At 54.6% G+C, this 26,260-nt stretch overlaps 1 protein-coding gene across 3 annotated transcripts in view; it reads right to left on the reverse strand.

Moving 5' to 3' along the window:
- The window catches only part of mdga1 (MAM domain containing glycosylphosphatidylinositol anchor 1), a 173,401-nt gene extending 156,654 nt beyond the window's left edge, over window positions 1-16,747 (reverse strand). For all 3 annotated transcript variants that reach the window (XM_088908737.1, XM_088908736.1, XM_088908735.1), the window contains exons 1-2: window positions 16,680-16,747; window positions 14,710-14,799 (exon numbers count right to left, since the gene is read on the reverse strand). In XM_088908737.1, the coding sequence (XP_088764863.1) occupies window positions 14,710-14,776 (67 nt within the window). In that variant the 5' untranslated portion in view covers window positions 14,777-14,799; window positions 16,680-16,747. The remainder of the gene's footprint in view (window positions 1-14,709; window positions 14,800-16,679) is intronic.
- Between the last annotated feature and the right edge of the window lie 9,513 nt (window positions 16,748-26,260).

Consider the following 26,260-nt stretch of genomic DNA (forward strand, 5'->3'; position numbering starts at 1 on the left):
AACTCCTAGAATGTACACATCACATTGCTTTCACAAATGTTAAGTGCACAAAATTATTATAACGACAATCTAATACAATAAGTCTTAGTTCTAGACAGAGTGCTGGCCCAGAGTCAGGGCAGTGGGCTAACTCTGTGCTCAGGACAGTGGTCAGGCCCTGGGTTCTGGTCAGTGGTCAGGCCTTGTGCTCAGGACAGTGGTCAGGCCCTGGGTTCTGGACAGGAGGCTAGACCTGAGCTCAGTACAGTGGTCAGGCCCTGGGTTCTGGACAGGCTAGTCCTGTGCTCAGGACAGTGGTCAGGCCCTGGGTTCTGGACAGGCTAGCCCTGTGCTCAGGACAGTGGTCAGGCCCTGGGTTCTGGACAGTGGTCAGGCCCAGGTCCTGGACAGGGGCTCAGTGGATCTTGAAGCACCCAGGCCTCTGTCTGTCCCAGCTTGGCAGAGGGAGGCCCAAACATTGACCATGTGCTCCATGTGAGGACCATGGGCACCAGGACCTGAGGTCAAGATCACAGTGCACCCTTGGGGCATCCACCTGAGACCACAAGGCCCCCACCTGCAGCCGCCCCAGCTCCTGGGAGAGGGAGTGGAGGAAACACACGTCTACACATAGCTCTACAATATTAATTACACAAGAGCAGCCACTGAATAATTAAATACCTCCTTTAACGAGCTTTAATTATTCAGAAGCACTGTGTGCTTGTGTACATAACAGGATCAATACGTATGAGAGCAGCTAAAGAAGAATAACGACTCCTCAAAAAGACTGTATGTGTAAGTGTGTATACTGTATATAGTGTCACCACACTGTCACTGAGCTCTACTACAGCATTACAGCTCTATCACTGAGTTATACTACAGTCTTACCACACTGCCATTGAGCTATACTGCAGTATTACAGCTCTATCACTGAGCTCTACTACACCATTACAGCTCTATCACTGAGCTCTACTGCAGTATTACAGCTCTATCACTGAGCTCTACTACACCATTACAGCTCTATCACTGAGCTCTACTACAGCATTACAGCTCTATCACTGAGCTCTACTGCAGTATTACAGCTCTATCACTGAGCTCTACTACACCATTACAGCTCTATCACTGAGCTCTACTACAGCATTACAGCTCTATCACTGAGCTCTACTGCAGTATTACAGCTCTATCACTGAGCTCTACTACACCATTACAGCTCTATCACTGAGCTATACTACAGCATTACAGCTCTATAACTGAGCTATACTACACCATTACAGCTCTATCACTGAGCTATACTACAGCATTACAGCTCTATAACTGAGCTATACTACAGTCTTACCACACTGGCACTGAGCTCTACTACAGTATTACCACACTGCCACTGAGCTCTACTACAGTATTACCACACTGCCACTGACCTATACTACAGTATTACCACACTGCCACTGAGCTATACTACAGTATAACCACACTGCCACTGACCTATACTATAGTATTATCACTCTATCACTGAGCTATACTACAGCATTACAGCTCTATCACTGTAGCTACAGCTACAGGTCAGGCAGTGTGCTGGTCAGACAGTGGTCAGAAAGTGTGCAGGTCAGACAGTGGTCAGACAGTGTGCAGGTCAGACAGTGGTCAGACAGTGTGCTAGTTCTCCAGCAAAGGAGCAAGGAGACGTCTTGCTGGTGGAGAAGGCTTGTGGAATGTGTTTATGAGACTGTGAACAGGGGTGATAAATTCATCTCCCTCCTGTCTCCCAGAAACTGATGTAAAGAAAGTTAAAAGAGTTTCTTTATAAATAAATAAAATAATAAATAATAGTGTGTGTGTGTCTGTGGCAGGGGCAAAGACATTCATTTGAGGGGAGCCAGATTTATGTCTACTGAACATTTCAGAAGGGAGAACAGTAGTGGTGATAAATATGTATAAGTGGAAGAGCAATAATGTAGAGAGAAAAGAAGTCTGTCTCCTTCACATTACTGTGACAGCAAGAGGAAACCACACATAGAGAGAACAAGAACAGACAGTCACTGACCACACTGCAGCCCGGCACTGTGATACTGACCACACTGCAGCCCGGCACTGTGATACCGAGACACCAATCACACTGCAGCCCAGCACTGTGACACTGACCACACTGCAGCCCAGCACTGTGACACTGACCACACTGCAGCCCGGCACTGTGATACTGACCACACTGCAGCCCAGCACTGTGATAGTGACCACACTGCAGCCCGGCACTGTGATACTGAGACACCAATCACACTGCAGCCAGGCACTGTGACACTGACCACACTGCAGCCCGGCACTGTGACACTGACCACACTGCAGCCCGGCACTGTGATACTGACCACACTGCAGCCCGGCACTGTGATACCGAGACACCAATCACACTGCAGCCCAGCACTGTGACACTGACCACACTGCAGCCCAGCACTGTGACACTGACCACACTGCAGCCCGGCACTGTGATACTGACCACACTGCAGCCCAGCACTGTGATAGTGACCACACTGCAGCCCGGCACTGTGATACTGAGACACCAATCACACTGCAGCCAGGCACTGTGACACTGACCACACTGCAGCCCGGCACTGTGACACTGACCACACTGCAGCCCGGCACTGTGATACTGACCACACTGCAACCTGGCACTGTGATACTGACCACACTGCAGCCCAGCACTGTGATACTGAGACACCAATCACACTGCAGCCCAGCACTGTGACACTGACCACACTGCAGCCCGGCACTGTGACACTGACCACACTGCAGCCCGGCACTGTGATACTGACCACACTGCAGCCCGGCACTGTGACACTGACCACACTGCAGCCCGGCACTGTGATACTGACCACACTGCAGCCCGGCACTGTGACACTGACCACACTGCAGCCCGGCACTGTGATACTGAGACACCAATCACACTGCAGCCAGGCACTGTGACACTGACCACACTGCAGCCCGGCACTGTGACACTGACCACACTGCAGCCCGGCACTGTGACACTGACCACACTGCAGCCCGGCACTGTGATACTGACCACACTGCAGCCCGGCACTGTGACACTGACCACACTGCAACCCGGCACTGTGATACTGAGACACCAATCACACTGCAGCCAGGCACTGTGACACTGACCACACTGCAGCCCGGCACTGTGACACTGACCACACTGCAGCCCAGCACTGTGACACTGACCACACTGCAGCCCGGCACTGTGATACTGAGACACCAATCACACTGCAGCCCAGCACTGTGACACTGACCACACTGCAGCCCGGCACTGTGATACTGACCACACTGCAGCCCGGCACTGTGACACTGACCACACTGCAGCCCAGCACTGTGATACTGAGACACCAATCACACTGCAGCCCAGCACTGTGACACTGACCACACTGCAGCCCGGCACTGTGATACTGACCACACTGCAGCCCAGCACTGTGATACTGACCACACTGCAGCCCGGCACTGTGATACTGACCACACTGCAGCCCAGCACTGTGATACTGACCACACTGTGTTTCCTGTGATGGGTCTCCAGTCTCTCTGCTAACAGCTGGATATGTGTCTTAGATCCTCCTCCACTCCTCTACCTGTCCTGACATGTGAAGAACAATGTCCGAGTCTCGAACCCGGAGCCCTGAGCTGTCGCTAATTAGTTAAACGTTCCTTTTAAAAACAGCAGGAGTTGTCGGAGTTTGGCCCCTGCAGAGAGAGTGGCAGCTGGGGTGATCAGGACAGCAGGGGAGCCCAGATATTGCTCTCTGAGAAGAACCCCAGCCCTGCCCCTCTATGCCCCACCATGCCCCCTTGATTCATTTCAGAGGCACAGGACAGATGGCCTTTACTGTAACAACACCAGCACCCAGGCCAGGCTTCCCCACCTAGTAACCCCATGACTCAACTGAGAAGAGCACTCTCTTACCTCCACAGCCTGGAGAGAAAACTTTTACCCAGCTGGGTGTCGGGTAGAGCCCAACACCAGCTGTATCTGATTTACCACAAACAGGAGTACAGCCCTGCACCAGCTGTATCTGATTTACCACAAACAGGAGTACAGCCCTGCACCAGCTGTATCTGATTTACCACAAGCAGGAGTACAGCCCTGCGCCAGCTGTATCTGATTTACCACAAACAGGAGTACAGCCCTGCACCAGCTGTATCTGATTTACCACAAGCAGGAGTACAGCCCTGCACCAGCTGTATCTGATTTACCACAAACAGGAGTACAGCCCTGCACCAGCTGTATCTGATTTACCACAAACAGGAGTACAGCCCTGCACCAGCTGTATCTGATTTACCACAAACAGGAGTATAGCCCAGTACCAGCTGTAACTTTTTTGTGATTTATCACACACAGGGTTATAGGCCAGTGCTAGCTGTATCTCTGATTTATCACATACTGCAGGTACACTATGTGTTAGCAGGGAGGATGTGCAGGGCACAGGTTACTTGGTGTCTGCTCCTTAATCAGATCACAACTGCACCTTGGCTTCAGCCAGTGTCCAAACTCGTGCATGCATACGCGCGCACACACAGGCGCACGAGCTGTTGATGAGTTAATAAAAAATTATTAAAAAGGGTGACAGTGTGACTAATGGAAACTGATGTACCGAGGACCACGAGGAGTGTGTGACTCAATTAATATTCATCAGGACAGTGGGATGAGCGTGGCAGCAGATCGCGCAGGCAGGCAGGCCCGCAGCGCCAGGCAGGCGAGAATGAGACCCACCCCTCCTGCAGAGACAGAAGCTCAGGGCCTGAAGGGGCAGGTGGGACATCTGCTACTCCTGCTGGGAACTGGGCTATCTGATTAAAAAAACAGCAGGAGTGGTGACAGCTCCCAGAATCACTCCCAGCTTTTAGCCTGTCTCTAACTGACCAGCCTACTCACTCCGAGCCCAGCCTGGCTCCTGTCTCACTCCGAGCCCAGCATGGCTCCTGTCTCACTCCGAGCCCAGTGTGACTCCTGTCTCACTCTGACCCAGCCTGGCTCCTGTCTCACTCCGAACCCAGCCTGGCTCCTGTCTCACTCCGAGCCCAGCCTGGCTCCTGACTCGCTCCGAGCCCAGCCTGGCTCCTGTCTCACTCCGAGCCCAGTGTGGCTCCTGTCTCACTCCGAGCCCAGCGTTGCTCCTGTCTCACTCCGAGCCCAGCGTGGCTCCTATCTCACTCCGAGCCCAGCGTTGCTCCTATCTCACTCTGACCCCAGTGTGGCTCCTGTCTCACTCCGAGCCCAGCGTTGCTCCTGACTCACTCCGACCCCAGCGTGGCTCCTGACTCACTCCGAGCCCAGTGTGGCTCCTGTCTCACTCCGAGCCCAGTGTGGCTCCTGTCTCACTCTGGACCCCAGTGTGGCTCCTGTCTCACTCCGAGCCCAGTGTGGCTCCTGTCTCACTCCGAGCCCAGTGTGGCTCCTGTCTCACTCTGGACCCCAGTGTGGCTCCTGTCTCACTCTGGACCCCAGTGTGACTCATGTCTCACTCCGAGCCCAGTGTGGCTCCTGTCTCACTCTGACCCCAGTGTGACTCCTGTCTCACTCTGACCCAGCCTGGCTCCTGTCTCACTCCGAGCCCAGTGTGTCTCCTGTCTCACTCCGAGCCCAGTGTGGCTCCTGTCTCACTCTGGACCCCAGTGTGGCTCCTGTCTCACTCTGGACCCCAGTGTGACTCATGTCTCACTCCGAGCCCAGTGTGGCTCCTGTCTCACTCTGACCCCAGTGTGACTCCTGTCTCACTCTGACCCAGCCTGGCTCCTGTCTCACTCCGAGCCCAGCGTGGCTCCTGTCTCACTCCGAGCCCAGCGTGGCTCCTGTCTCACTCCGAGCCCAGTGTGACTCCTGTCTCACTCTGACCCCAGTGTGGCTCCTGTCTCACTCCGAGCCCAGCGTTGCTCCTGTCTCACTCCGAGCCCAGCGTGGCTCCTATCTCACTCCGAGCCCAGTGTTGCTCCTGTCTCACTCTGACCCCAGTGTGGCTCCTGTCTCACTCCGACCCCAGCGTTGCTCCTGTCTCACTCCGAGCCCAGCGTGGCTCCTATCTCACTCCGAGCCCAGTGTTGCTCCTGTCTCACTCTGACCCCAGTGTGGCTCCTGTCTCACTCCGACCCCAGTGTGGCTCCTGACTCACTCCGACCCCAGTGTGGCTCCTGTCTCACTCCGAGCCCAGTGTGGCTCCTGTCTCACTCCGAGCTCAGTGTGGCTCCTGTCTCACTCTGGACCCCAGTGTGGCTCCTGTCTCACTCTGGACCCCAGTGTGACTCATGTCTCACTCCGAGCCCAGTGTGGCTCCTGTCTCACTCTGACCCCAGTGTGACTCCTGTCTCACTCTGACCCAGCCTGGCTTCTGTCTCACTCCGAGCCCAGTGTGGCTCCTGTCTCACTCTGAGCCCAGCGTGGCTCCTGTCTCACTCTGACCCCAGCGTGGCTCCTGTCTCACTCTGACCCCAGTGTGACTCCTGTCTCACTCTGGACCCCAGTGTGACTCCTGTCTCACTCTGACCCAGCCTGGCTCCTGTCTCACTCCGAGCCCAGCGTGGCTCCTGTCTCACTCTGGACCCCAGTGTGGCTCCTGTCTCACTCTGGACCCCAGTGTGACTCATGTCTCACTCCGAGCCCAGTGTGGCTCTTGTCTCACTCTGACCCCAGTGTGACTCCTGTCTCACTCTGACCCAGCCTGGCTCCTGTCTCACTCCGAGCCCAGTGTGGCTCCTGTCTCACTCCGAGCCCAGCGTGGCTCCTGTCTCACAGACACAGAGGCGGTGTGGCCCACTGGCTAGTGGACAGTCACCTGACAGAAACAGGCCTCCTGAGCTGCGACATAGTGAAAGGTGTGATTCCTGAGGAGGCTGGGAGAGTGGGGTGAGTCAGTCAGGGGTGGCTGCGCCAGTGAAGAGCTTCAGCCTGAACACCAACACCACCAAGATAAACCAGTGAAACAGTATAAACATAACTGAACCAGTCTAACTAAGGGAAACAGTGTAATTGGCTCCACAGGAGAGGAAAGGATTTGAATTTAAGAAGGAGAGAAGGTCAAAGCAGAAGCTACATGTCATGGAAAAAATATATTTTCTCTATTTTTATTTAAACTTTTGCTCTTTGGCCACAGCAGGTGAATAAATAAAAAGATAGCGTCTCTCAGACAGAGGAAAGGCCGAGATCCCCAGACCCTAGTTTCACACAGTCAAGCTCTCAGGCACGGGTAAATTATACAGCATCCAAAGCTCGCCCACTCAGAGGCAGACCACGTCTGCAAACTGCAGACCTGCAGACATGCAGGATAACTATCTGGACAGAAACACAGAGAACCTAAGAACATAGTGCTGACAGTCTGTGACAAGCTGCCTAAACCCAGTGCTCCCTGCCTAGTGCCCTCCCACACTGCTCCCTCCCAGTGCACACTGACAGTCTGTGTCACACTGCTCCCTCCCAGTGCACACTGACAGTCTGTGTCACACTGCTCCCTCCCAGTGCACGCTCATAGTGTGTGTCACACTGCTCCCTCCCAGTGCACACTGACAGTCTGTGTCACACTGCTCCCTCCCAGTGCACACTGACAGTCTGTGTCACACTGCTCCCTCCCAGTGCACACTGACAGTCTGTGTCACACTGCTCCCTCCCAGTGCACGCTCATAGTGTGTGTCACACTGCTCCCTCCCAGTGCACGCTCATAGTGTGTGTCACACTGCTCCCTCCCAGTGCACACTGACAGTCTGTGTCACACTGCTCCCTCCCAGTGCACACTGACAGTCTGTGTCACACTGCTCCCTCCCAGTGCACACTGACAGTCTGTGTCACACTGCTCCCTCCCAGTGCACGCTCATAGTGTGTGTCACACTGCTCCCTCCCAGTGCACACTGACAGTCTCTGTGTCACACTGCTCCCTCCCAGTGCACACTGACAGTCTGTGTCACACTGCTCCCTCCCAGTGCACACTGACAGTCTGTCACAGTGCTCCCTCTCAGTGCACACTGACAGTCTGTGTCACCCTGCTCCCTCCCAGTGCACACTGTCAGTCTCTGTGTCACACTGCTCCCTCTCAGTGCACACTGACAGTCTGTGTCACCCTGCTCCCTCCCAGTGCACACTGTCAGTCTCTGTGTCACACTGCTCCCTCCCAGCGTACGCTGACCGTCTGTGTCACACTGCTCCCTCCCAGCGTACGCTGACCGTCTGTGTCACACTGCTCCCTCCCAGTGCACACTGACAGTCTCTATGACACCCTGCACCCTCCCAGTGCATGCTGTCAGTCTGTATCACACTGCTCCCTCCCACTGCACACTGACAATCTGTCACAGTGCTCCCTCTCAGTGCACACTGACAGTCTGTGTCACACTGCTCCCTCCCAGTGCACACTGACAGTCTCTGTGTCACACTGTTCCCTCCCAGTGCACGCTGACCGTCTGTGTCACACTGCTCCCTCCCACTGCACACTGACAGTCTGTGTCACACTGCTCCCTCCCAGTGCACACTGACAGTCTGTGTCACACTGCTCCCTCCCAGTGCACGCTCATAGTGTGTGTCACACTGCTCCCTCCCAGTGCACACTGACAGTCTGTGTCACACTGCTCCCTCCCACTGCACACTGACAGTCTGTGTCACACTGCTCCCTCCCAGTGCACACTGACAGTCTGTGTCACACTGCTCCCTCCCAGTGCACGCTCATAGTGTGTGTCACACTGCTCCCTCCCAGTGCACACTGACAGTCTGTGTCACACTGCTCCCTCCCACTGCACACTGACAGTCTGTGTCACACTGCTCAATCCCAGTGCACACTGACAGTCTGTGTCACACTGCTCCCTCCCAGTGCACACTGACAGTCTCTGTGTCACACTGTTCCCTCCCAGTGCACACTGACAGTCTCTGTGTCACACTGTTCCCTCCCAGTGCACGCTGACCGTCTGTGTCACACTGCTCCCTCCCAGTGCACACTGACAGTCTGTGTCACACTGCTCCCTCCCACTGCACACTGACAGTCTGTGTCACACTGCTCCCTCCCAGTGCACACTGACAGTCTCTGTGTCACACTGCTCCCTCCCAGTGCACACTGACAGTCTCTGTGTCACACTGCTCCCTCCCAGTGCACACTGACAGTCTGTGTCACACTGCTCCCTCCCAGTGCACACTGACGGTCTCTGTGTCACACTGCTCCCTCCCAGTCTCTGACAGTCTCTGTGTCACACTGCTCCCTCCCAGTGCACGCTGACAGTCTGTGTCACACTGCTCCCTCCCAGTGCACGCTAATAGCCTGTGATACACTGCTCCATCCCAGTGCACACTGACGGTCTCTGTGTCACACTGCTCCCTCCCAGTGCACGCTAATAGCCTGTGATACACTGCTCCCTCCTTCTTAGTGCACACTGACAGTCTCGGACATGCTGCTGGACTGACAGACCAGCCAGCAGGTTAAGAGCCCAAGCAAATGGAAACTGCGAGTTCACAGCCCCAGGCTCTGAATCCAGGAGACTCTGAGACACACAGCTCACAGAGTCACGAGACCATCAGAAAGAGACAAAGGCAAGTTACTGAACAGTTCATAGATGTGTTTGGTATGATTTGCCCAGCCCAACTGCATGAAAGAGTATTTTTCAATATTTAGGAAAGCCTATTTTTAGACTTGTATTAACACTTTTAGCAATAATCACTCACAGTCGAAATGCCGGCTGCTCAGGAGCTCTTGCAGTGCTGTCGCTCCTCACAGACGACTGATGTTTGTTGTCTATGAGCACCAGTTAGTTTTCTCATCTGTTTTCCGAAGAAGGACTGAAGGACAGACGCAGAATCTGACAACTTCTCTCCCAGTTAAAAAACAACAATCTTGAACAGGCAGCGAAATCGCTGATGGCAGAACTCTATTGATAAGCGGATATTAGAAAATCAGAGTCACTTCCTGGAAGGAAGACAACGCGCTGTCCAGCACACTATAGTCATGCTGCCCGACACGCTGCCCGACACGCTAGCCGACACGCTAGCCGACACGCTGCTCCACACGCAGCCAGACACACGCCTAACACGCTGCCCAACAAACTACTCCACATGCTGCTCGACACACTGCACCGGACACATGCCTGACATGCTGCCCAACACGCTGCTCAACACACACCTGACACGCTGCTCCACACGGTGCTCCACACACACCCGACACGCTGCCAGACACGCTGCCGGACACGCTGCCCGACACGCTGCTCAACACACACCCGACACGCTGCCCAACACGGTGCTCCACGCAGCCAGACACACGCCTAACACGCTGCCCAACACACTACTCCACATGCTGCTCGACACGCTGCACCGGACACATGCCTGACATGCTGCCCAACACGCTGCTCAACACACACCCGACACGCTGCCCGACACGCTGCTCCACACACACCCGATGCGCTGCTCCACACGGTGCTCCACACACACCCGACACGCTGCCCAACACGCTGCTCCACACGCAGCCAGACACACGTCTAACACCCTGCCCAACGCGCTGCTCCACACGCAGCCAGACACACGTCTAACACCCTGCCCAACGCGCTGCTCCACACGCAGCCAGACACACGTCTAACACCCTGCCCAACGTGCTGCTCCACACGCAGCCAGACACACGTCTAACACCCTGCCCAACGTGCTGCTCCACACGCAGCCAGACACACGTCTAACACCCTGCCCAACGTGCTGCTCCACACGCAGCCAGACACACGTCTAACACCCTGCCCAACGCGCTGCTCCACACGCAGCCAGACACACGTCTTACACCCTGCCCAACGCGCTGCTCCACACGCAGCCAGACACACGTCTTACACCCTGCCCAACGTGCTGCTCCACACGCAGCCAGACACACGTCTAACACCCTGCCCAACGCGCTGCTCCACACGCAGCCAGACACACGTCTTACACCCTGCCCAACGCGCTGCTCCACACGCAGCCAGACACACGTCTAACACCCTGCCCAACGCGCTGCTCCACACGCAGCCAGACACACGTCTAACACCCTGCCCAACGCGCTGCTCCACACGCAGCCAGACACACGTCTTACACCCTGCCCAACGCGCTGCTCCACACGCAGCCAGACACACGTCTAACACCCTGCCCAACGCGCTGCTCCACACGCAGCCAGACACACGTCTAACACCCTGCCCAACGCGCTGCTCCACACGCAGCCAGACACACGTCTAACACCTTGCCCAACGCGCTGCTCCACACGAGGAAAGGCTGAGATCCCCAGACCCTAGTTTCACACAGTCAAGCTCTCAGGCACGGGTAAATTATACAGCATCCAAAGCTCGCCCACTCAGAGGCAGACCATGTCTGCAAACTGCAGACCTGCAGACATGCAGGATAACTATCTGGACAGAAACACAGAGAACCTAAGAACATAGTGCTGACAGTCTGTGACAAGCTGCCTAAACCCAGTGCTCTCTGCCTAGTGCCCTCCCACACTGCTCCCTCCCAGTGCACACTGACAGTCTGTGTCACACTGCTCCCTCCCAGTGCACACTGACAGTCTGTGTCACACTGCTCCCTCCCAGTGCACACTGACAGTCTGTGTCACACTACTCCCTCCCAGTGCACGCTGACAGTCTGTGTCACACTGCTCCCTCCCAGTGCACACTGACAGTCTGTGTCACACTACTCCCTCCCAGTGCACGCTGACAGTCTGTGTCACACTGCTCGCTCCCAGTGCACACTGACAGTCTGTGTCACACTGCTCCCTCCCAGTGCACACTGACAGTCTGTGTCACACTGCTCGCTCCCAGTGCACACTGACGGTCTGTGTCACACTGCTCCCTCCCAGTGCACGCTGACAGTCTGTGTCACACTGCTCCCTCCCAGTGCACACTGACAGTCTGTGTCACACTGCCTGACATGCTGCCGAACACGCTGCTCAACACACACCCGACACGCTGCCCAACACGGTGCTCCACGCAGCCAGACACACGCCTAACACGCTGCCCAACACACTACTCCACATGCTGCTCGACACGCTGCACCGGACACATGCCTGACATGCTGCCCAACACGCTGCTCAACACACACCCGACACGCTGCCCGACACGCTGCTCCACACACACCCGACACGCTGCTCCACACGGTGCTCCACACACACCCGACACGCTGCCCAACACGCTGCTCCACATGCAGCCAGACACACGTCTAACACCCTGCCCAACGCGCTGCTCCACACGCAGCCAGACATACGTCTAACACCCTGCCCAACGCGCTGCTCCACACGCAGCCAGACACACGTCTAACACCCTGCCCAACACACACCCGACACATTCCTAACACGCTGACTGACATGCTGCTCAACACACACCCGACACGCTGCCCAATGCGTGCCCAACACGCTGTTTTACACGCTGCCCAACACATGCCACACGCGCTGCCCGACATGCTGGTCCACGCACACCCGACACGCTGCCCGACATGCTGCCAGTCGCGCTGCCCGATAAGTGCCCAACACACGCTCTGACACACTGCCCAAGGCCTTGTGGCCCCTGTGCTGTCCCCTGTGTGTCCTGTGTGGGGCCAGAGGCAGATATTTATGCCACAGGTACAAAGGGCTGTAGGAACACACCTGCTGCTGTTTCAGCACATGAGGAAAGGGGGTGCAGGCTGGTGTACCCCAGAGGGAAACAGCTGCTGGAAAGGAGGTGCAGGCTGGTGAACCCCAGGGGGACACAGCTCCCAGGAAGGCCAGGGGGACACAGCTCTGGGGAAGGGGGTGCAGGCTGGTGTAGCCCAGAGGGACACAGCTGCTGGAAAGGGGGTGCAGGCTGGTGTACCCCAGAGGGAAACAGCTGCTGGAAAGGAGGTGCAGGCTGGTGAACCCCAGGGGGACACAGCTCTGGGGAAGGGGGTGCAGGCTGGTGTAGCCCACAGGGACACAGCTGCTGGAAAGGGGGTGCAGGCTGGTGTACCCCAGAGAGACACAGCTGCTGGAAAGGGGTTGCAGGAGCGGTGGCTCTGTGGCTAAGGATCTGTGTCTGTGGCTGGAAGGTTCAAATCCCGCAACTGGCAGAGGAATCCTACTCCGTTGGGCCCCTGAGCAAGGCCCTTAACCCCAACTGCTCCAGGGGCGCTGTACAATGGCTGACCCTGCGCTCTGACCCCAAACTTCTCTCCCTGTCTGTGTGTCTGTGTGTCTCATGGAGAGCAAGCTGGGGTAGGTGAAAAGACAAATTCCAAATACAAGAAGTTGTATAGGGCTGATAAAGTGATCTGATCTAGCGTGGTGTACCCCAGAGGGACACAGCTGCTGGAAAGAGGGTGCAGGCTGATGTACCCTAGGGGGACACAGGTGTTGGAAAAGGGGTGCAAACACACTGAAAGATCCCTGAAATGTGGTCTTTCTGCATATATTTGGCTATAATTGTCTTTACTCCACCCCGCACACAACAAACTCATCTCAGAAACCGGATCGAAAGTTTACGTAGCCAATTTCCCCAGTGTGGCAGGCCGCGCTCCAGGAAAGCCCTGAACACAGGTCTACACTACCCCGTGAGCGTGGGCGTTTCCGTGTCCAACGGAGGCCAAGTGATTTTTTAATACCCGCGTTTATTACAGTTTCACGGTCTGTCCCTGTGGACTGTGGTAATCGTGTGTGACACGCGGCACGTACGCGACGAATATACAGTTTAAGTCTCCCGAGCGCTTTCAGACTGGTGAAAAGGTCTGTATTAGCTGTGTACTGCTGTGATAGCGGTGTAGGCCCGGTTCAGTAATTACCCGCGGAATCGCTCCCAGGACGCCCGCTCCGGCTCAGGCAGGAGGAAAACACGAGTGGGACCGCACTGTCACACGGCGGAGAGCGCGTTCACGCTGCGTTTCGAGGAAGAAGACCCCAGTTCGCTCGTGGGGCCGTAGGGAAGCCGAGCTGGCTTGTGCTGTCCGTTTGAGCAGTGTTTCCGGCTGTGGAGACACGGGTGTCGCGCACAGCGGTGGTATCCCGCTTGGTGACGATGAGGACGGTGATGAAGCAGCACAAGTGCCTCCGCCTGTCCTGTCGGTCTGCTCCCTGTAAAACGCGTTTCTCCTGCCGCCACGCCTCTGAGCGCGGGTACAGAAGCGCAGCTCACACTCTAGAAAAACTATTTCCCCCGCGAGTTTTAATAAGGTGTGAAATCTCCTATTTACACTTCTGCTTTTACACGGGAGCGACTCTCATTTGGGGTCAACGACGGGGTTCCTGAAGTTTTGAGGAGTAAAGGGAGAGGCGGAGAGAGAACACATCTCCAGCACATCGCCCGTGTCGGGGACTTGGGTGGGATGCTCACGGAGGGCGCGCTGCTGGCGGGGCCGCTGGGAGACTTTCTAACGCAATTAACTCCGGTCTCACGCCTTAAAAACCGCGGGTCTCGTCTCTTACTGCGCCAGGTTTGTTGGGAGGGAATAACAGGTCGTTTTATAAATATAGTGTTGAAGACGTCGTTCACACGCGAATGTAACGCGCTGAATCTCGAGAACGTCACGGTACGGGGGAGCGGCGCGGCAGGTGGGCACCTGGTCACAACACGGACCCGACCCGGTGCGTCCCGGGACTACCGGACCGAGCCTGCTCCCCAGACAGACCGGGACAGACCTCCGCTCCCGGCTCCCGGACCCCGACCGGGGTGAGCCTGCCGCCTCGCTCACGGGTTCAAAGGGCCGCTGAGTGACAGTGTTGCGGGAGCCGAAACAACTCCGAGACATTTACAGACACTCGCCCTCCCCGCCCCCCCGCACGGTCCGCTTACCGTACACTCCTTGTCCGGCTGCGTACGGGTACAGGGCGGAGAGGAACAGAATCCACACAAAATCCATCTTCAGCTCCGGCGCTTCATAACCTGTGGAAAGAAGCGGAGCACGTGGTTTCAGCGCACTCCCGAGCGGCCGGCGCGGCGGCGGCGGCGGCGGCGGCCGGGGAGAGTGAGCCCGGACTCGGCTAGCGCTCCGGGGACGTCCCGCTGGGTCGCCGGGCAGGAGGTTGGTCCCTCTCGCCGCAGATTAAACCAGAACTTCAGGATCGCACCCAAACCCTTGTGAGCTTATGTCCTGTGTCGTTTTATTCAGTTATGCAGTGAGAGTTCTGTTGTTGTGTCCTGCAGTTTGAAGTATTCAATTATGCAGGCAGAGTTCTGGTGTGTGTCCTGCAGAAGCCCCTGTTTCAGTTTGGAGAAAAGTCCACGTTAATACAGGTTCTCCTGTTCTCCGGTTGCTCATACCGGATAATGTGACAAAGGCGGAGGTATGAGAGAGAAGGAAGTAAAGTGGAAATGTGCCCGTTCAAAAACATAAACTTACACTATCCGTCTCTGTCCAGATCCCCTTCTTGTATAGACTGCTCAGTCACCACCTCACGAACCCTACACTTGGACACTAGCGTCGGAGGCGTGTTTTTCTTTAACCCTGGTTACCGGGCGCCTCGCGTGACAGTTCCACGGAAGCCCGTGGATCGCTCGGGAGCCCGCTGTCCAGTTAGGTGCTGGACAGGTGGCCGTGACTCCTACTGGTGTACCGGTGCAGATTTAACACCATGCGTGAGAATCCCAGCCCCAGTAGGATCTTTTGTACAACTTTTAACTCACGGTTGAATTGATCAATAGAAGATCTCCACACCACGCCAAACAGAAAACACCCAGGATCGATGTACAGGCCAAATTACATGAAGCAATTTTAACGCCGTGACAAATGTAAATAGCTTAAAGAAGCTCGCATTTAATTTGCTATTAATACAACGCAAACAAGTTTCAAGTTTCATTACTGAGAACTCATCCTCACTCCGAATTTCCGAAACCCGTCCCCCAGATTCCCAGCGCCCACTCTCACTCGTGACAGCCCGCCCAGCGCTTGCAGAGATCAGGCTGAAGAAACCGGGCTCCGCGACACCGCCAAAGCGCCTTTCATTCTTAGAGTCGGAAATGGAAGAAGGGAATTTGACTGCAAACGGGTATGTAAAAATATTTACTTTGGCTGTAGAGATAAAGATCGTCTCATTTACACAGTGACGTGCAGAGCGTTTAATTAGTAATAATTGATATATGCAGTATATACTGTTTTATACACAGCCCTGTCCTCTCCAACCGTGGCGTGTTTACTACACAGCTCTGTGTTCAGCCCACTCTGTAGCGTGTTTAATACACATCTCTGTCCTCTGCCACTGAAGCGTGTTTAATACACGGCTTTAGTGTTTAATACACAGCTCTGTCCTCTCCCAGCGTGGCGGGTTTTATACACAGCTCTTTCCACAATCCACTCTGTAGCGTGTTTAATACACAGCTCTGTCCTCTGCCACTGAAGCGTGTTTAATACACAGCTCTGTCCTCTGCCACTGTAGCGTGTTTACTACACGGCTCTGTCCTCCACCCCGTCTGCAGAGTGTTTAAAGCACAGCGCGGGTCCGGGACAGTTTGCCGGGTCCCCCTGAGCCCCACGGTGCCCAGACTATACCCAGAACACGACCTTCCTTCCCTGGTGACGAGAACTCGCTGTTTCATGCGTTCCCGTCCGCCCGACTACATCTTCCTATGCAACTTTTCAAAAGAGCAGTTCAAAAGCAGTTGCGACCAGACTTGAATCTCGGCTGCTGGCTGCTGGCTGCTGGTTTTATCTATCCGAGTACCAAGACAGCACTCTCCCGGTTCAGACTCACGGCTGGCCGAGCCGATCTCTGTCTGCGCCGCCGGGGGCTGGCGGCCGTGTGCGGGTCGGGCGGCGCGGCTCTTACCCTGCGCGGGGTCTGGGTCTGTCCAGTCCGGGACTGCGCGCTGCCTCCCGCCCCTGACACCTCGCACAGCCGCCGGGAAGTCGGAAATCACTGGGAAGACAAGTGTCCCGTCTCCCGGTCCTTCCCAGAGAGGGCGGATCCCGCAGACCTGGCGATGTCGCCTGAAACTCTCCACAGCCCCACTCCTGCGTGCGCCCGCCGCGGGTCAGCCTTAATAATCCACCCGGCCCGCCGCCCGCCGCCCGCCGCCGGACCCGGGTCCGCGGGCACTTCCAGGCGCTGGGCCGCCGGGTGCCGGGCTCACAGGAGGTGGGAGGAAGCCTGTTCTGTCAGTCCGCCACTGCCCGGAGCGGCCGCAAGTTTATATCCGCCGGCCCTTCTCCAGACACCCGCGTCAGATCCACTCCTGGAACCCCGCTCCCCTGCGTCCGTGACGAGCGCGAGACGCCCGAGCCGGAGCGGACCTGGAGCCGGCGCGGTTCGGGCTCCTGGGGGTCCCGGTTCGCTGGCCCGTGCGAGCCGTCGGCTCTGCTCCCCGAACTCCGCTCGCGACTAGCTCAGCCCTACTCAACTTGTGTCCGCGAGCGCGCCAGAGCAGAGGGAGACGGCGGTGAGCCGGTTTAATTGTTTTCCGTGCTCGGTGTGAGCGGCTGCGACTCCTCCGGCACAGCCAGCCAATTAGAGCCGTGCAGCTGCACTCGCGTCCAGCCTACAGAGCGCTCTCCCCGTTTCCCCGAGGACCAATTAAATAAGAAAGAGGCCGGGATAGAAAGAAAAATCACAATCGCGCTCTCTCTCTCTCACACACACATGTACACAGTCACACAGAGACACACATCACAGACACTCTCACATCCTCTACCCGCGCAGCTCCTGCCTCCAGGTCCGTTTCCTGCCTCGCCGACTCCCGAGTCCCGCCGCCAGGCGGCGCGCTTGAGCCACTTTTCATCTCTGTAGCCTGCTATCTCAGTGACTATCGCTGCCTCTCTGTACACATACATCCGTGTCGACAGGTCTCAAAAGAAACTCTATTATTCAATTACTTTGATCAGTTATATAAATCATCACATTTCATGATCCACATTTTACAGCAGTGGTACAGAGATGAACACCAGCAGCTAGCGGTGCTCAATAAACACTCCAGACAGCCGATCGGAGAGCCGACAGGGCCCATCAGTCTCAATGAGGCGGCTCCACAGATAGTCATGCAGGTGTCTGTGAAGATAAACACCCGCGCGGGCGGCTCTGAAGGGCACTGCAGGTTTTACTGCAATGCCCAGTACTTTCAGATCTGTGACCCCTGGCCTGTCTGATTCACCAGTGCCCACCGGTGACCCCTGGCCTGTCTGACCCACCAGTGACCCCTGGCCTGTCTGACCCACCAGTACCCACCAATGACCCCTGGCCTGTTTGATGTACCAGTGACCCCTGGCCTATCTGACCCACCAGTGACCCCTGGCCTGTCTGACCCACCAGTACCCACCAATGACCCCTGGCCTGTTTGATGTACCAGTGACCCCTGGCCTGTCTGACCCACCAGTACCCACCAATGACCCCTGGCCTATCTGACCCACCAGTGACCCCTGGCCTGTCTGACCCACCAGTACCCACCAATGACCCCTGGCCTGTTTGATGTACCAGTGACCCCTGGCCTATCTGACCCACCAGTGCCCACCATTGACCCCTGCCTGTTTGATGTACCAGTGACCCCTGGCCTATCTGACCCACCAGTGCCCACCAATGACCCCTGGCCTGTCTGATTCACCAGTGACCCCTGGCCTGTCTGACCCACCAGTGACCCCTGGCCTGTCTTATTCACCAGTGACCCCTGGCCTGTCTGACCCACCAGTGACCCCTGGCCTGTCTGTTTCACCAGTGCCCACCAGTGATCCCTAGCCTGCCTGATTCACCAGTGCCCACCAGTGACCCCTGACCCCTGGCCTGTCTGACCCACCAATGACCCCTGGCCTGTCTGATTCACCAGTGCCCACCATTGACCCCTGGCCTGTTTGATGTACCAGTGACCCCTGGCCTATCTGACCCACCAGTGCCCACCATTGACCCCTGGCCTGTTTGATGTACCAGTGACCCCTGGTCTGTCTGACCCACCAGTGACCCCTGGCCTGTCTGCCACTCCAGGCCCAGCAGCTGACAGTGGCTGTACAGGGATGTGGGATACCCAGACAGTACCCTGCTGTTCCTCTGTGTCAGTGGCACTTTTCCAGAGTGCTCACCCAGGAAGAGGAGCTCTGGGGCTCTCAGTCCAGGTCCTGCAGGACCACACAGCTGCTGAAGCCTGAAGCCTGACACCACGAGAAACAGACAGAGGTGACACGCCTGTTGACACGCCACTTCTGTCTTCCAGACACTGGGGAAGCTCATGAAGACTTGAACAGAGAAGACTGTGAGGAGACTGATATAGGTATAAGGGACTGTCCTTCACTGACAGGCTGAAGGAACTGAGTCTCTTTAGTCTTGAACAGAGAAGACTGTGAGGAGACTGATACAATTATTAAGGGACTGTCCTACACTGACAGGCTGAAGGAACTGAGTCTCTTTAGTCTTGAACAGAGGAGACTGTGAGGAGATCTGATACAAGTATTTAAAATCCTCAAAGAAACCGACAGAGTCAACAAAGTGGATTTCTTCAGAATGAATTGTGAAACCCAGGTCAGAGGACACAAATGAAAAATAAAATACAAGGAAACTACAGGAAAATTAATTTAGAACTGAGGCCCTTCTTTACATACACAGAGAGTGGTAGGAATGTGGAACAAGCTGCCCAGCAATGTTGTTGGAGCTAAGATCCTGGATTTGTTCAAGCCACAGCTGGATGTGACCCTGGTATCCATTAAATATTAACAACCCAACAGAGTGCATGAGCTGAAAAGCTCCTCCCATCTATGACCTGTCTCAAGCTCCTTAATCAAAGTTGCTCGACAGGAATTTTTTGTACTCAAAGCTATTGGGATTTTATTTTATTTCCATACATTCACTTTGTAACCACTTTATCCAATGCTGGGTTGCACTAGAACAGGAGTCTATCATGGCCAGTAATTCAGGATTGCAGGGAAGCCGGAGCCTGTCCCATCAAGCAACAGGTACAAGGCGGGATACACTCTGGACAGGACACCAGTCCATCACAGGGCACACACACACACACACACACACACACACACACACACACACACACACACACACACACACACCAGGGCCAGTTTTCCCAGAAGCCAATTAACCTGCCAGTATGTCTGAAGAAAGTGGAGCACCTGGAGGAAACCCACACAAACACAGGGAGAACATGCAAACTCCACACAGATAGCACCTCAGGAATCGAACCAGGGCCCCAGGGCTGTGTGGCAGCAATGTTAACCACCGCCCTTTATTTTACTCATGGAACAGTATTTCAAAGGTAGGTCCAGCAGGTTGTGGCAGGCCAGCCGTAATTGTGGTTTGTGATTTCAGCTGACCTGCCAACAGAGGGCGTTCAGAACTCTTTTGAGTGTAAACAGATTCACATGAGGTGGGTTAGTTGATTAATTGGATATTTGGAGGAGGACTGTGAGTCACATTCTCACATTCTGGGTCCGATTTAGCCTAACCGAGTTGTAGAAGGGGATTCCTGAGGGTAGATGGTGCTGTGTCTTTTGAAGACGTTTATTCGAATTAAACCTCCTTGTTTGATATTTACTTGCTGGTCTGGTTCCTCCACCTGAGGAGGGGCGGGCCTGGCACATGTGGAAGAGCTGAAAGTATCAGCCGTTTCGAGCGAATGTTCTTATTACATCAGAGGAGGGTTAGACTATGACAGAGCTAGGCTAAATTTATACCAGCTGGCGGGGGGGGGGGGGGGGGCTGCCTTAAAGACCCCCCTGCCCCCCTTAACCAAGCCGACATACGATGTACACAAGTGAAAATCCAAAGACAGGCAACCAAGAACTAACAGAGGGAGGGCAGGAGAGGAGAGGGGAGCAAGGAAGGAGAGGATAAACGTCTGTGCTGAAACGAGGAAATGTGTTATGAACTGAGCTCGGAAGAGGTTTTAAAGCCGGTTCTCAGTTAAGTGAGAGTTTGAATAAGACCAGTGCAGAGCAGCAGGCACTCAGCACCTCGGACAGCTCCAGGAGCCCAGCCAGGCCCCTGAGAGAGGAGACAGAGGAAGGCGCTATTACTGCTGTTAGCCAGGCTCACTCAGACCCCGCTGCGCACACCTGACAGCACGAGACCACGGCTCTGCAGTGACGCTCACAGCCTCTCACTGTTATGACACCATGAATCATACATGTGGCTGATAGACAGGCTCATTTCTATTTTTGCCTAGAATGTTTGAACAGTCTGTGAGCACAACAGGCAAGAACATGGGAAGGGTAACGCAGAGAGGGGGCCCTCTGCAGCAGCTCCAGCAATCATCAATAACATGGCTGAAGCACCTGTTCCAGACTCCCACCACCCTTTGTGTAAAGTAGTGCCCCCTGTTATAAATGCGCTGCCATGCTGTGTCAAATGTGTGCATGATGTGTTGAATACCTGCTCTTACAGTCTTTCAGACTAGTGAGGGAGGACTGGGTCTCAGTAAAACCCTGTGAGACGTGTTGCAGGTCTGGGACCAGCCAGCCATGGGGGATATCTCCATATTACTGGGTGAGTTATCCTAGTCACAGATCTAGGCAGGTAAGTCTGCGATTCAGCCGGGGAATAATGCCACTGCAACTGCAACAGCACTCTTGGCACTGGAGCTCTCTGAAAGATGGAGCAGTGACTTTGAACGAGCTGCTGCTTCAGTGCCCGCGATGGGAGAAGGTGTCCAGGAGCCACCTATATCCACAAAGGAGAGCTGTACGGAGCAGTGTCCATCACGGATCCTAAAGCAACATTCACAACAGCCAGACAGCGAGCAAAGCTGGGGGAGACTCATCCAAAAAGACTTGGCTGTCACTGCTGTCAGAGGTGCTCCCACCAGATATAGAAATCACGGGTCTGAAAACGGAGGCAACCAACAGATTTCAGCTCTTTCTCTTTCGTTTCTGCTGTAACCTATCTACAGTGGACAGGAAGTGCAAAACACAAAAACGAAACTGGCTGCACACACAAACAAGACTGCACAAAAAACTACACAAGCAAAAACAAGCGCACAGACAAAGGTGCTCAGAATGGAGACAGGGTCTCACGATGGACATGGACTCCAGGAAAACACCAGGAGAGCAGGATGTTCGGCCAGGTCTGTGGAGGGCAGCTTGGTGAAAACCATTCATTGTGTCCACACTGAGGTCAAAGCAATGTGCTGTCAAGTGCCGCACCCTTTCCAGAGCTTTGTTTCTATGAGAAGCCCATGTACAGTATACGGTTTCTTATGCAAGTGTGCCACTCTAATTTAGAAATGGAAATCTGAAGTCTAAATTATTTTAAATTAAATTAGAGGGTTGCTCACCGCTTTTCAAAATGATGTACATATACATATTTATTTCTAGTAACCTTTAATGTGGCCCAAATAAGTTATACTTCACCTCTCACCTTACAGCAGATGTCATGTCCATTGTGAGAAGCCATTTCCACTTTGAGCACAGTTTTACCTGTGCACTTTTTTGGTTGTGCACTTATTTTTGTTTTGCAGGGTTGTTTTTGTATTGTGTCGTTTTTCTTTGTGCACTTGTTTTTGTGTGTTTTGCACTTCTGGGCCTCTGTACTTACCTCGCTGTCGGAAGCCTTCAGTGTGAAATGAGCTGGTTTCTGGAATTTCACAGCAGGTGTCTGGATTCTGGCGCAGGGAGAGCCCAGGTCTCCAGCTGTTGTTCCGCACAGTCTGTCCTTGTGGCTGGATTACTGGACTGTTGCTCCGGGTCGGGTTTCTGGTAACGGGATGATCCTGCACCCGGAAGTGTTGTGGTGTCTGTGCTGGACCCAGCCGGCTGCTCTCAGGAGGGACTCCCCTCCACCACCACCAGTGTGCAGCCCCACCTGGATGATGCAACAGCAGCCATAGTGCGCCAGTACTCTCACCACACACCAGCTCTCAGTGGGGAGGAGAACAGAGTGATGAAGCCAATTCACAGAGGGGGATTATTAGGAGGCCATGATTGGTAAAGGCCAATGGGAAATTTGGCCAGGACTTCCTACTCTTTTCGAGAAACGCCTTGGGATTTTTAATGACCACAGAGAGTCAAGACCTCAGTGTTCCATCTCATCCGAAGGACGGCGCCTTTTTACAGTATAGTGTCACTGTCACTATACTAGGGCATTAGGACCCACACAGACCACAGGGTGAGCACCCCCTGCTGGCCCCACTAACACCTCTGGTGATGTCTAACTCTGGGGTACTTGATGCTCTTCTCTTCCTGGAATCAAATATGGGTTTGGTACCAAACATGGAGATTCACTAGATGATACAAAAACATCAGTAGTGATCATTGATTCGTGCAAACCTTCATAAGTTTGGCCTCAATTTGACTAACAGAAGACAATTTGTAAATCTTGACTGCTTCACATAAGGCGTTGTCTCACTCAGGGTGTTCCACAGGGCTGTGTGCTGGGTCCCGTACTGTTTAGTTTCTACATGTTGCCTCTTGGGTGAATTCTCCATCATGAACCCTGGTATCACTGCAGTCCCAAGGACAAATCAGACTCTGTTGCTGTTTCAAGTGCTGAAATTAAATCCCTGTCACAATCACACATAATTCAACACCAGGTCCTTCCCGCAAATGCCGACGCATTCCCACGACCTCAGGCAATCAGACACCTGCTCTTCCCAATTCTCATAAACGTCAGCACATTAACTAATCTTCCAATCACACCTCCCACTATTCACCGCACCTCCTGTCTCTCAGTATACTTAAGGGCTCACTACAATCACCACAGCGCTCACTATTGGTTTCACCACTGGCACTCCCATCTCTCGCCTTTTTTCAAGAAACTCCTGCCTTTTGTAATATTATTGATCCTCTGGCTTTCTGACCCGTGACTGAACTTCGACGACGATTCTCGATCCCTGGATTTGGCTTTTCTCTGTGCCTTGTTTTTTCTCTCTATCTCTCGCTCTACGCGTGAGATCACCAGTTTTTCGCATCTTGATCTCTTGATTTTCTGGCACCAGCACCGTTACAATCCTTGACTGGCGCTGGAATCCTGGCTGTGACCTCTGACCCTGTGCCGTCATCTGAAGCTCCTGTAAGAAACCTCACGAGGGTGTCTTTCTCCTGCCTGTGTAACACGGCTCTGCTAACACACCTGCACTGCCAACCTGTGTGAGGCTGGAACTGACACACGTCTGGATTTCAGTGTGCCTGGACTCCTGAAACACCTCGCTGACTGGGCTGTCTTCTAATCGCCTCAGCAGGCATTGGTATGCACAGATCTCTGCAGCTTGTGTGCTCGCTAGAACCTCTCCACATCAGTAATCACTCTGGGGTTTTCAAAACTCACTTCAAGCCCTTTCTCTATAGCTGTTATGTAATAGTCTCTCTACTATAAAATACCTGTAAAATTGTCTCTTCACTTACATGCAATTTACGCCTGGTTCTGTGTATGGAATGATCAGTATTACTAATAAGATTCTGTTCTTTGTGTAATGTGTTAACTATTAACATGATCAGTGTTGATAATAATATTTTGTCCTGTATCTGATGTGTGAACTATTAACACGATCAGTACTGATAATAACAATCTGTCCCGAGTCTCATGTGTGCACTATTAACACGATGAATATTGATAATATCCTGCAGTCCTGCGTGTAATGTATGAACTATTAACACGATCAGTATTGATAATAACATTTGGTCCTGTGTCTGATGTGTGAACTATTAACACTGTGAACTTTTATAATAACATTCTGTCCTGTGTGCGATGTGTGAACTATGAACATGATCGGTATTAGTAATAACAAAGTAATTATCATTGTCGTTAACAGGATCAGCAGGTGGACAGGAGCACAGGGCACAAACTGCTAAAGAGGCAGCTGCATCTACACAGCGACAGGTCGGATGAGGGCTGAGTAATACACGAAAATGAAATTTCAGAGCAGGATCTTCTACATCCAGTCTGATCAGGCTCATTACTGAGGACCGTACGCAGCGGTGATAATCTGTGCGCACCTGCTCTCCGAGGAAGGGCTCTGTTGTTATTAACTCCGCTCTGATTTACGGAGGGTTTCTCCCAGCTGGGCTGGAGTGGTGTCAGGCTGATGTGGCTCTGATTTATGGAGCACGGCGCCGTCTCCTGGCAGCGCGGGCCTGTGACCCAGTTTCTCACCGGGCCCGAGCTGCGCTTGAGGCAGGGCCAGACACAGACAGCCGGGCCGAGTCTTCAGGAAGGAGCAGTCTGGTGAGGAGATCAGCTCAGAGTCCCGGTAAGGGTAACTGGACAGGAGAGAGGGTAACGAGACAGGAGAGAAGGTAACTGGACAGGAGAGAGGGTAACTGGACAGGGGAAAGGGTGTGGGAACAGGGGAGGGTGTGGGAGAGGAGAGGGTGTGGGAGAGGAGAGAGGGTGTGGGAGAGGTGAGAGGGTGTGGGAGAGAGGAGAGGGTGTGGGAGAGGAGTGAGGGTGTTGGAGAGGAGAGAGGGTGTGGGAGAGAGGAGAGGGTGTGGGAGAGGAGAGGGTGTGGGAGAGGGGAGGGTGTGGGAGAGGAGAGAGGGTGTGGGAGAGGAGAGGGTGTGGGAGAGAGGGGAGGTTGTGGGAGAGGAGAGAGGGTGTGGGAACAGGGGAGGGTGTGGGAGAGGAGAGGGTGTGGGAGAGGAGAGAGGGTGTGGGAGAGGGGAGGGTGTGGGAGATAGGAGAGGGTGTAGGAGAGGAGAGGGTGTGGGAGAGGAGAGAGGGTGTGGGAGAGAGGGGAGAAGGTGTGGGAGAGAGGAGAGGGTGTGGGAGAGGAGAGGGTGTGGGAGAGGAGAGAGGGTGTGCAGAGGAGAGGGTGTGGGAGAGAGGGGAGAAGGTGTGGGAGAGGAGAGGGTGTGGGAGAGAGGGGAGAGGGTGTGGGAGAGAGGGGAGAAGGTGTGGGAGAGAGGAGAGGGTGTGGGAGAGAGGAGAGAGGGTGTGGGAGAGAGGAGAGGGTGTGGGAGAGGGGAGGGTGTGTAAGAGGAGAGGGTGTGGGAGAGGAGAGAGGGTGTGGGAGAGGAGAAGGTGTGGGAGAGGAGAGGGTGTGGGAGAGGGGAGGGTGAGGGAGAGGAGAGAGGGTGTGGGAGATAGGAGAGGGTGTGGGAGAGGAGAGAGGGAGGGTGTGTAAGAGGAGAGGGTGTGGGAGAGGAGAGAGGGTGTGGGAGAGAGGAGAGAGGGTGTGGGAGAGGAGAGAGGGTGTGAGAGAGAGGAGAGGGTGTGGGAGAGGAGAGAGTGTATGGGAGAGAGGAGAGGGTGTGGGAGAGAGGAGAGAGGGTGTGGGAGAGGAGAGAGGGTGAGGAAGAGGAGAGGGTGTGGGAGAGGAGAGGGTGTGGGAGAGAGGGGAGAAGGTGTGGGAGAGAGGAGAGGGTGTGGGAGAGAGGAGAGAGGGTGTGGGAGAGGAGAGAGGGTGAGGAAGAGGAGAGGGTGTGGGAGAGGAGAGGGTGTGGGAGAGAGGGGAGAAGGTGTGGGAGAGAGGAGAGGGTGTGGGAGAGAGGAGA

Source organism: Atractosteus spatula, chromosome 2 (genome assembly GCF_055471065.1).
Source record: "Atractosteus spatula isolate fAtrSpa1 chromosome 2, fAtrSpa1.hap1, whole genome shotgun sequence".
In the NCBI taxonomy this organism is placed as follows: domain Eukaryota; kingdom Metazoa; phylum Chordata; class Actinopteri; order Semionotiformes; family Lepisosteidae; genus Atractosteus; species Atractosteus spatula.